Source organism: Eptatretus burgeri, chromosome 12 (genome assembly GCF_056783735.1).
Source record: "Eptatretus burgeri isolate ZD-2024b chromosome 12, Ebu_testis_v1, whole genome shotgun sequence".
Lineage (NCBI taxonomy): Eukaryota > Metazoa > Chordata > Myxini > Myxiniformes > Myxinidae > Eptatretus > Eptatretus burgeri.
The window spans coordinates 49,718,282-49,730,365 of record NC_140972.1 but is presented as its reverse complement, the minus strand read 5'-3'; the positions used below and the strand labels follow the sequence as shown (position 1 = coordinate 49,730,365).

Here is a 12,084-nt window from a genome sequence, read left to right as displayed (position 1 = left end):
ATGTTCCCCGTCCCATCCCCATCCCTCTCCCTTCCACAGTTCACCTGTGTCTGTTCCCCAATGTTTTGTCCCTTCCACTCCCGCCCCTCTTGTCTCATGCCTCCTTGCTGTGAGTTGTGTGTTAGCTCTCATACGAGCCTCGACCAAGGTATACAAAAAAAAAAAAAAAAAAAATGCAAAAGTGCTCCCCCAACCCTCTCCAGGGCTGAGTAATGCTCAAAAGGGAAGAAACAAATCAAGAGGCAGATGTGTCACAATAGTGGAGATCTGTGGCTCATGAAACAAAGAATGCCACAAAACAAGGCTGCACAAATCTGAAAATAACCCACAACATCTACCTTTAAATGCGGTGTTGGGTGGAAGGTCAGATTATCACAATCATCACCAAGTAACTCCTGTCTTGTTGTAAAATTCACGAGCGATTCAGTCGAAGACAGACACAGTGGCTTTGTTTGTGAATTGAGCGACCAGTTTTGATTTTTTTTTTTATCAATAATAACAATCGAGAGAGAATTAACTTATTGCAAGTTATGCAGAGTTTGCTATTAGAGTTTTATAAAAAGGAAAGCAGGTATCACGTAAAGTAACTTGGAACCAACCAATTACTTTTGTCCATTTAAATTTTCTTCATGAAATCGACCTCAGTATTAGCATTGAATAGTTCTGGGGGCAAAGCAATGTAAATCCTACAATATGCTAAAAGTGTCAGCCTGTAAAACTCAACATTATACTGTAAAAAGACTATTCCGCATCATGATCCAACGGCATCAGTCATGTACATTTCAAAAGAATAATTCGCCAAATCTTGTGACTTAAGTTCTTTCCTTCAGTGCCTGGGGCTCAAAGAGGATTTTTTACATATCTTGGGTGAACATATAGTAGAGAACATACAAAACAAGAGCATATGCGATCCAAACATGGTGTCACAGCATCACGAGGCACATGCTCAGATGGGAATAGCACTTGAGTGATGTGGTGAAAGAAGCATGGCAGATAACTTTCCCAAGTGATGTTGAAGATGCCTTTCTGAAAGCTCATTCCGCACCACTTGTGTTTGGAAAATCAAATTAATTAATGCATTATAAATGAGATGTGGAAGTGCCACAGCTATGAAGGGCCAAACAGCCTCTTCATGTTTTTGACTTTGACGCACTTTGATTACAACAACACTGATATCGCTTGTATAGTTTATACAGCATTATCATTCCTATGAAGGTAGAAATTTATTGTCAATCAAAAGGGGCCTTCAAAATGTGATTGTAACATACGCATTCACCGATATTATAGTGTTCCCATCTGAGCACTTGTCAAGACGATAATTATAATAACCACCTCGTCGGGCCGATGTCGGTTCTCCCTTTCTCTCGCTGCCGCACCGATGGCCGCCTTTCCCTCGCTCGGTGCTCTCCTTACCACAGGGGGTAGCTCGCTGCCCGATGTTTCCAGCAACTTTACTACGATCGCCTTAGCATCGCCATATGCCTTCAAGTCAGCAAGAGAAGGTGGCTGCCCTTTGGTGGGCTCCATCACCATGCCAGGGGTCTTCTCAGCTGTCGAGTTAGTATCGCCTGTAGAACTCCTGACACCATCGCCTGTCAGACGAGGACATCAGTCGTGAATTTCCTTTCACTGTTTGATGATCGGGAAAAATTACATTGCTTGTTGCTCAAAAGTCTGTGATTAAAGCTATTGCATCTAATCATTAGTGAATGATTTCATCTAAAAAAAAAACTGACAAATAAACTACCAAACTTATCACACAAGTAAAAACTGCAGCAGGGGCTGCCATTATGGTGCGATGCCAGTAGCGAGAGCCGCATTGTGGATGTCACCGTCCTGCAAAGCAGACATTAATCCAGCTGTTCTTTCTGGGGCATTGACATAAAAGATGTATGGTATTTTTCACAAAAACAGACAGTTTAGTTTGTACTAGCATGGGCTACATTTCCCTGGACAGTTTGAGGTCACAATTGACACAATAAGCAGAGGAATGAACGAACATGAAAAGAAGGCAGAGTAGGTGAGAAAACAGTAACCTGCATTTCATAGAGTTGTGCATGGAAGGTATAATAGGGGTAGAAAAATATAGGATAGGTTTTCCAAAGCAGCAGAGAGGATGGTTATGTAGATGAGGAAGAGACTTGACTGAAGACACTGTGCCTTTGGAGAACTCCAGTTTCTACTGGGTTAGGAGAGGAGAGGGTCCACTGATAGCAATGCATTGACTGTATAAGTGGAGGAATATAGAAAGTCATGTATGAAGGGCGCCTTGAATGCCACAGGCAGCAAGCTTGACAAGCAGAGCAGGTAACTAAACTCTGTCGAATGAATGCCAGAGATACGTTTGTCGAGGGAGAGGGTCCTGGCCTCTTGTTTGAGATTCGGAACCTCCCATCATTGCTGAGAGAGAAACAGTAGCATGTTAAGTGTTGAGTAAGGCCAGGATGGAATCCCAAATGATGGTCAGAGATCAAACTGTTTGAAAAAAAACAAAAAAACACAGAAGACATCAGGAGAAATGATGGTTACCGTGACTGCTTATAATTTGAAGAACTATTTGTAGTTGATATGATCCGTTTTGCCATCTTCTTGTGGACGAGAATCATGTTTGCTGACTTCCATGTAGATGTTTTGTGGCTGAAGGTGAAGGGCAGGCTGATGAGTGCAGACAGATTTGTTGTGATTGTTGTGTGACAGATCGCAGAAGAACATGATTTGAGAACACAGGCACAGATTTAATTTCAGCTCATTGCCGAAGCAGACTTGAAGCTGGACTTCCTCTACTCTCTCAGTGGAGGAAGACACACAGTCCAGTTAGACAGTGGGTAAGATGAGCGACAGACAGAGTAAGATTGGTTGGGGACATGTGAATTGGAGGCAAGCACCAAGTTGAGACATTCTGCGTATATCTGCGTTATCCTAACAACCATCTGTTGTGGTGCAGTTTGAGGTGACGGGGGCAGGGGGCAATTGGAGAGGGGGTGGGGATGGAGGGAAGCATACACCACAGATGGACTTGACAAGCGGCACCATGACTTTATGGAAGGACACTCGTTGAAGGGTTCAGCATTAAGATTTTCAAGGCTTCGCTTTCTGGTGTACTTAAGGAAGGATACACACTTCGTACGAGAATTACAGAATGAATGAGAAAGAGCAATCAGAGATTGCAGACCCTTGTCAGAACTTGTTTTGTGTATTTTGTGTGGCATTTGTGTACTCATGTATTATGTAATAAATCAGAGACGGAATTAGAACTGCCACTTTATAACTGCTGTCAGTGATGACCGGGTATCAAGACGTCCTGCTTTGATGCAACCCCGTGTTGATTGGACACCTGACCCTGACCCATGATGTTTTTCATTATTATTCAATTGAATTTAGAATGGGTTAAAATAACTTCAATTCAAATCAAATCAAATCAAATGGAAGACCCAATGTAGGTACCATCCTGCATTGGAGTAATCGGAAGGAACCTGAACAAGCAAAAAGCAAAGATGAAGTCATCAGGAGGAACCTGGATAGGATTAGCATTTCAGCTGCTACTCCTCGACCCTCAAACCCATCTAGGCACAACCAAGAGAGCCTTATTCAAACATACATATATATATATATATATATATATATATATATATATATATATATATATATATATATATATATATATATATATATATATATATCGAAAAAAAAGAGCCCTGATCAAACAATGAAATGATTCTGGCTCGCAGACCATTTGTCTGATCAAGTTGAAGTTTAAAACCAATATTCCGCATCCCAACTAGATCATAATTGTGAAGTTTCATGTCGATTGATTATGCGGTTTCAGAGAAAACATTATTTAATATTTTTCTTCAATCCAATATGGCGACCAAACCATGTAACCTATCAATTATTCCTGAACAAACTTGTACACCCAAGGCTGGTGGAACATTTGTCTCAAGTTTCCCCCGATCTGTCCAGCCATTCTGGAGAAGAAGATTTTTTTTAATAGGTTTTAAGGTAAATCCAATATGGGTGTCAAACCATGAAACCTATGACATCATGTGTGTGAATCTTTTGTTCCTCATGCATAGGCGGTCATACCAGTAAGGTTTCACCTCGATCTATTCAGCCACTTCAGAGAAGAAGATTTTTCAAGGTTTTAAAAAAAAAAGATAGAGCTGCCGAATCAGGTGACCGATGATATCATCAAAAAATTTCTGTGGACCATTTTATCCCGAGATGACCCTCAAAATTTTTTCATACTGATCAGATGTAGCGTTCTACATCTGCAATTATGACGTCATAACGAAGGCACCGATGATGTCGTAAAAAAAAATCACACATTTCCCATGATGAGTGCTTGCCATGTGCCAAGTTTCAATTTTTTCCTTGGATGGTTTCAGAGATACAGAGGTCCAAAGTTTTTCCGTTTTTTCAACATGGCTGCCACACCACATGACATATGACATCATAATTATTATTACTACATTCTACATGAGTAGTCGCACTAATGTTGAAAGTTTCGGTTCAATTGAATAAGTGGTTGCGGAGAAAAACATGAAAGTTCTGTGCGGACAAATAAATGAAATTGCTCATTGAGCAAGGAATTGCCAGAATAACTTTGTCATATCTCCATGATCTCTGAAAAAATAAAAACCTGGAAATCAATTTGGTTCTTATAAGTCGATAGTGCTACTGTTTAATGAGTTATAGCACTTAGTTTGGTCATAATCATAACTTGGAAGTCAATCGGACTTGAAATGGCGTTTTTATCACAATTTGAAATTTTTGACCTGACCCCCTGACATTCGACCCCCGACTGCTAAGAAGGGTGTTGGTGTGACACCCCAATGAGACATATGGTTGGATGCAGAATTAGAAGATGCACATTTTGGATTTGGTTTGAAGTCGATACGACCAATTTCGCGGACGTTATTGCGAAAATAAGAATTTCGGTTTTTTGGTGACCTTGACCTTAACGTTGACCTTTGACCTCGTCACCAAAAACGACAAGTGTAAGTTGGACCATGGCCGACGTCTGTACCCAGTTTAGTCATGATCGCTGAAATGGTGTTGCTGCAACAGGGTAAACAAACACACAAACAAACAGACAGACAGACACACAGAATGACACACACAACCGACAAACATAATTGCCGAAATCCGAAGGATTCCGAGAATTAACAAACGGACAGACAGAAAAATGGACCCAAACGCAATACCCTCGCCCTTCAGCGAGGGTAACTGCACTACATGGCCAAAAGCATGTGGACACCTGCTTGTCCAATGTCTCATTCCAAAATCATGGGCATTAATATTGTTATGGTTCGAGGAACCGTATGCATTCAAACATACAGCTGACCCAAAGTTAGTTATGCCATTAAGTATGTGTGTAGACAGAACCCCTCCTTGTGTTTAGTGGGAAATCAAAGGAATGCGTTGCGATGTTTTTTTAGTTATGGTAATAAATCTATATTTCCCCTCTTATTTGAACCACAGTACCTTTTTCTCGCTTTCCCAGGTGAAATCTTTGTGAGGTACCTTTTTGGAGAGTGCAGTCACGCGTGGAGGGAGCGGGCTCCCGGCATGGCCGAAAGCCCGCCCAGAAGGGGCGGACCCATGGAGGTCCTGTCCAATCAGGGCGGACAGTGACTCAGTTTCACTAAGGCCCCTCCCCGCTGAGGGAGATCAATAAAATTACAACACTGTCCTCAGCGAGGAGTTCTTTAGGTGTCGATCGTCATCGTGTTGGTGTGCTGAGTCAGAGGGTTCGTTAGTTGGAGGAGTCCAGTTCAGTGGAGTTCTATGTGGGTCGTGTTCATGAGCTGGAGACAGTGGTTGGAGTGAGCCAGTTTGTCGCTGGTTGCCAAAGGGAAAAAGGTCGTGACGCGGAGGGTTTGCCAGTGTCTCACCTCGGTGGGCCGTCTGTTGCGCTAGTTCGAGGCGCCCGACCTTGACCGGGTCTCTCGTGGGTCCTGTCAGCGGCCCTGATCCCCACCTCAGACTCCGCTCTCCCCGACTCGAGCTCCTCCGTGGAGACGAGCTCCACGCTTGTGGCTGTGGGCCGAGCTGCACGACCATTGACTAGTGCCACACCATGGAGCACCCCCTCCCTCCAACGTTAAGGTACCCAAAAGAACTGCGAACTCAGCTCACCTCCCTCTCTGGCTGCGGGGGTCCTTTGCAATACACCTGGGTTTATTTTTGTCTGAGTGCACGTCTGAGTGTGTGGCGCCATCTTTAAGTAGAACTGTTTAAGTGTTTGATCATTGTAAATCTTGCCTGTATTCCCACGATAAGTCTGCTATGAGTCCTTTTGCAAGTGATTGTAAATAAATTATTGTAGACATGTTCCAAGTTCGTTTTCGTCTTTTCCTCCATTGGTCCAGCATGGTTCGAATCTGAGCTTAGGCGGGTTTTTATACCCAAAAATCCGTTCATTCTAGGCAGTATGACCTTGGAAGATCTGCTCGCTGCATCCGAACCGGAAAGGTAGTTGGCAGTTGGTAGTCAGTAGATTGGTCCGGTTCGGGCAAGGCGTACTGAGGGCATGGTTCCCCGGTAGACTACAGCGCGTGGTTAATTAGGTAAATTGGTTCTAGACAAAAAGATCCTACGCTACGCAGTGGAGGTATTGGCGTCCACGGTCGGTTAAGCGACCCACCACCTCACGGAATTATCCTACAATTCCAGAGAGTCTGGTGGGAGACGACGTAACCTTCCCCACCGGACCTCTGGCCCGCAACAATATGTAGTTAGTCCCCCCTTTGCTGCTATAATAGACTCCACTCTTCTGGGAAGGTTTTCCACTAGATGTTGGAACATTGCTGCGGGGATTTGCTTCAATTCAGCCACAAGAACATGAATGAGGTCGAGCAATGATGTTGGGAGATTAGGTCTGGCTCTCGCAGTCAGCGTTCCAATTCATCACAAAGGTGTTCGATTGGGTTGAGGTCAGGGCTACGTGCAGGCCAGTCAAGTTCTTTTACACTGATCTCGACAAACCATTTTTGTATGGACCTCGCTTTGTGCATGGGACATTGTCCTGCTGAAACAGGAAAGGGCCTTCCCCAAACTATTACCACACCGTTGGAAGCACAGAATCGTCTGGAATGTCATTGTATTCTGTAGCGTTAAGATTTCCCTTTACTGGAACCAAAGGGTCTGACCCGAATCACGAAAAACAGCCCCAGACCATTATTCCTCCTCCACCAAACTTTACAGTTGACGTGATGCATTCGGGCAGGTAGTGTTCTCCTGGCATCCGCCAAACCCAGATTCATCCATCGGACTGCCAGATGGTGAAGCATGATTCATTCATTCCAGATAACATGTTTCCACTGCTCCAGAGTCCAATGGCAGTGAGCTTTACACCACTCCAGCCGACGCTTGGCATTGCACATGGTGATCTAAGGCTTATGTACGGCTGCTCGGCCATGGAAACCCATTTCATGAAGCTCTCGCCGAACAATGCTTGTACTGAAGTTTCTTCCAGAGGCAGTTTTGAACTGAGTCGTGAGTGTTGCAACCGCCAACAGACAATTTTTCCGTGCTAAGTGCTTCAGCACTTGGCGGTCCCGTTCTGTGAGCTTGTGTGGTCTACCAATTTGCAGCTAAGCTGTTGTTGCTCCTAGACATTTCCACTTCACAATAACAGCATTTACAGTTGACCGGGGCAGCTCTAGCAGGGCAAAAATTTGATGAACTGACTTGTTGGAAAGGTGGCATCCAATGATGGTGCCACGTTCAAAGTCACTGAGCTCTTCAGTATGGCCCATTCAACTGGCAATGTTTGTCTGTGGAGATTGCATGGCTGTGTGCTTGATTTTATACACCTGTCAGCAATGGGGGTGGCTGAAATAGCCGAATCCACTCATTAGAAGGGGTGTCCGCATACTTTTGGCCATGTAGTGTATGCTAGATTAACCTTCCATGTTGAGAAAGCAAGCTGCTTGACTTCAACCATCCTGATTGCAATTCAATATACCAGGGCCAAGCAAATGCCACATTTGGGATGAGATAAACTGGTACATGAGCGAAAGTAGACTTTTGTGAAGGTATCCCCAGGCAGAATCAATATCAGGTGCCGTGGACATGGCAGCACAATCCTTTTGAGAGAAGACACATCATAGACCTGAGCAGTTGGCTTGTGCTTTGTCGTTGAGGTTACCCCCTCACAAAAGCCAGAGAGATATGGACTTTTACCAGAACATGGTCAGAGGAACCAAGAGTGAGGGATAGGAGAGGATGGATGGAAAGTTAATTATTATCAAGTCCAGGAGGGAGTCATGTATCAATTGCAGAAATCTGATTGGCAACTTTACAGATGAGATCAGACCCACAGATATGCCCTGGCTGCTCGTTTCAGAGTTAACACCCTTCCAGATGGCTTGGTGGCAAGTTTACGTCACCTCAGATGAAGAACAGAGAGTTAGGATGGATGGTTACGAGTTGATCCATGTGAGCAGAAATTGAGGTAGATATGGGGTCATCATCACTGAATGAATGAATGAATGAATGGCAGGTATACTACACAAAATTAGATGGTTGTGGAGAGAGAGAGGTATACGTAGTTGGAGGTATTCAATTTCACAAGTTTCATAATCAATTGAAAACCCAGCTTGTGTTTCATACCTTTACATTCACCCAGCTCCGTCGCCTGTACGTTGTTTCCAGAAGAGTCACCCACGAGCTCAGCTGTACCTTCTCCCTGCTCTGTTCAGGAACCACGTGCAGGCCGGGATCATTATGACACACATTGAAACTCAGAACAACATGTTTCCTACCATGATGAACATAAATAATAAGCAGTCGATAAAACCCACAAAGCACATTGTGTGAAGAGCGGGTGTCTCCTTGTTTGAGCAATTTCCACAAACTGCAGTCATGTCCTTTCACCGATGATGGTGTCGTCACAATTAAATGATGTACTCTCCCGATTTTACAAAATAACTCAATCAATCGTGAGAATGTAAAACGCTGTTATTATTATTATTATTATTATTATTATTATTATTATTATTATTATTATTATTATTAACATTTTTATATCCTCGTGGAGGATCTCTAAGTCTTACTCACGTTGTTGTTCTTGTGGACTTTTGTTTCACAGCCTACAGTTTTCATCGAAACCTCCTGAAACTTGGCACATATATGTAAAAATACCCTGCGCAGACAGTAACCATCTCCGATTTTGAAAATTCCTCCAAAAAAAAGTTATGACATCAAAATATCTCCGCTAATGGAAATCGGCTAAAAAATTATCTCCGAAACTAGGCAAGCTTTTTGAATTCTGTTTGCGGGAATCGAACAGGGCAATAGCAGCGATGAATTACTGCACATGTGATACATCACTATGACGTCATATCAATTTTTATGACGTCATTCCTATTTTTTGACATTTTTTGTTTTTTGTTTCATTTGTTTCACAGCGTACAGTTTTCATGGAAGCTTCCTGAAACTTGGCATAGATACCCTGCGCAGGCAGTAACCATCTCCGATTTTGGAAATTCTTCCGAAAAAAAAGTTGTCATAATATCACCGCTAATGGAAATCGCCTATACCATTATCTCCGAAACTAGGCAAGCTGTTTGAATTTTGTTTGTGGGAATCAAGCCGGGCATTAGCACAGACAATTTATCGCAAACCTGATACATCACAATGACGTCATATTCGTTTTTATGACGTCATCATTAAGAGGACGAGGATCTGAGCTCATTCGAGCTTGTTTGTATACACAGCCGTGGCTCGTCGAAGAGCTCGAATTAGTACACTGAATGGATCAAGACACAACAGGACAAAAGGAACAGTTGAGAGAGGAGGTGGGAGGAATGAGAGAGGGGGTGGGGGAAGACCAACATCAGAGTTGAAGGCCAAGATAGAGTCAGACTTGAACAAACAATGGGTGTGGGGAGAAATTAGGGGCAGGAAACGATGCTAAGGGTGGACAAGATGGATACAGAAAGAAACTCTCACGAGAGAAAACTGCATATTTGGAAGGAGGGGGAGATGGGGATGAGGTTAACGAGGGTAGAAAAGATCATGGTTTTGGATTGGGGAGATTTTGATATGGTGATGAACAGCTGTCTTGAAGACTTGGAGGGAAGAACAACATTGAAGAGAATGTGAAAGTTGGTTCCACAGGTGGGAGAAAGGAGGAACGAATGAGTGGAGGTGAGCAGTGATCCTGGATTTAGGTAGTTTCACCAGAAGGGGGTTGATGGTGGACCGTGTGTGCCCTGCGAACCTGGGGAGGGGGGGGGGAGCACAGAAAGAGCAGAAAGTGCAAGACCAGAAAGGAGGCAGAAGAAGACAGAGAGACCACCGACCTGTCTGTGATGGTATCGTGAGTAGTGATAGAGATAGGCCCATAGACTCAGCTTCATCACAGGAGATTTCAATAATCTTGAAGGCCTTGGTTTTTACAGTGTCAAGCTAAGCAAGATGTGAGGCGTGAGAGCCAGCCCAGAGGAGAGAGCAGTACTCTATCAAGGTTGTATAAAGGCCTCGGAGGAGGATAACAGTTCAGGTGTGCCAAGGAAGGACTTTGTACGACGGAGGATGCCCAGTCGGCAGCTGGCTTTGGAGGCCAACTTCGAAATGTGGTATGCCAAAGAGAGATCATGGCTGATAGTGAGATCCAGGAGTTTGAATGGCTGAATCTCCTCACAAGGATTGTTACGAAAGTAGAGAGGTGGTGGGGGGGGGAGGGGAGGGTTGCCAGAAGGTCCTTTTGGAGAGAGATGGTGAGAGTGAAATTGATCAGGATTGAAAGACATATTCCAAGTGCTTGATCAGCTTGTGATATTTTTCAAGGTCTGAAGAGAGGGAGCAGGTTGCAGCCTGCCTGTCTAAAAGACGAAATATCATGGCAGAGTGTGGAGTCCTCAGCAATTAGATAAAGAGGATTTTTCAGAAATTTAGAGAGATCATTTATGAAGATTAGGAATAGGGCTGGGGCCAAACCACGACCTCAGTTTACATGCTTTCTTTCTGTTTAAATATTTTTTTGCCTCATCAGAGGGGAGAGTATTGCATTTGGGTCCTTTGTTACTTGTCAAAATATTTCTTTTTTGCCAAGTATGTTGTCTGTCAGTCTGTCTGTCTGTCTGTCTGGCTGGCTGTCACACGATTTTTGGTCACAGTTTTCAAGAAATCTGAAGGTTCTGAATTTTTTTGTGTATGTTGGTGACCGGACAAGGACAGCAATACTTAATTTTGGTTAAGATCCGAATCCGGATCTGGATCTGAGAATTTTTAAAGTGATTCTTCACCATTCAGATATCAGGCCAAAAACTATATATAGCACAATATCCTAGGATCCTGAGTTCAAATCCCACTTTGCTGTTGAATTAATACCAGGTGGGGTTGACTCTGCCTGCCATCCTTCTGAGGTCAGCAAAATGAGTGCCAGCTTGTTGGTATCCTGTGTCGAAGTGGTGACCATCCATGATTGTGCCGAATAGCCAAGGAGACTGCTTAGGCAGCACCAATGCTCTGCACAGAGTATGGTCTCAATGGATGGATGGATGGATGGAGTGCCCTTCTAATTTTGCATGTTTTGTTTACACGTTTTGTTTCTCCATTTTATGGTAATCAATGTAAAAACAATTACTTTCTTATGATTGGCAAACGTATACAACATACTTTCTACAAAATAGGAGCATTAAGCTAATAAAAGCTAATTAAAATGTACCAAGCACTTCATAAAAGGAAGAGGAAAACGTTGGTAATAATAAACAAAAACAATCCATCCCTTTAAATATCAACATGCTTGGAACTTTTATGTCTTTCACTGAAATTAATCACAAGGAAGACTATCTTACTGAACCATAAAATCCGCACCGACTCACTTTTTAGACCATTTGATAGGCCCTATTTCGGTGTTCCAGTGACAATTCAAAGATGATCGTAATCTCACTCATTATCGGTACCACAATATTCACCTCTCTTGCTGCAAACACCATTGAATGTGATATGCAGGTGATGTATCTGTGACCGTGATGAATGTCGGTTATAGTGCCACTGTGTTAATCATCTACCATACACCCATGTGAATCATATACACAGCTTGGCATTGCCGCGGGCAAAGCGATTCATTTG

The 12,084-nt window shown here is 43.3% G+C and overlaps 1 protein-coding gene across 10 annotated transcripts in view; it reads right to left on the bottom strand.

The window, feature by feature from the left end:
* The window catches only part of LOC147015582 (uncharacterized), a 348,908-nt gene that overhangs the window by 25,819 nt on the left and 311,005 nt on the right, over positions 1-12,084 (bottom strand). For 8 of the 10 annotated variants that reach the window (XM_085850471.1, XM_085850475.1, XM_085850465.1 and 5 more), the window contains 2 exons: positions 8,617-8,697; positions 1,333-1,592 (listed from right to left, as the gene is read on the bottom strand). In XM_085850471.1, the coding sequence (XP_085706597.1) occupies positions 1,333-1,592; positions 8,617-8,697 (341 nt within the window). The remainder of the gene's footprint in view (positions 1-1,332; positions 1,593-8,616; positions 8,698-12,084) is intronic. The other 2 variants (XM_085850470.1, XM_085850469.1) reach the window with 2 other exon arrangements.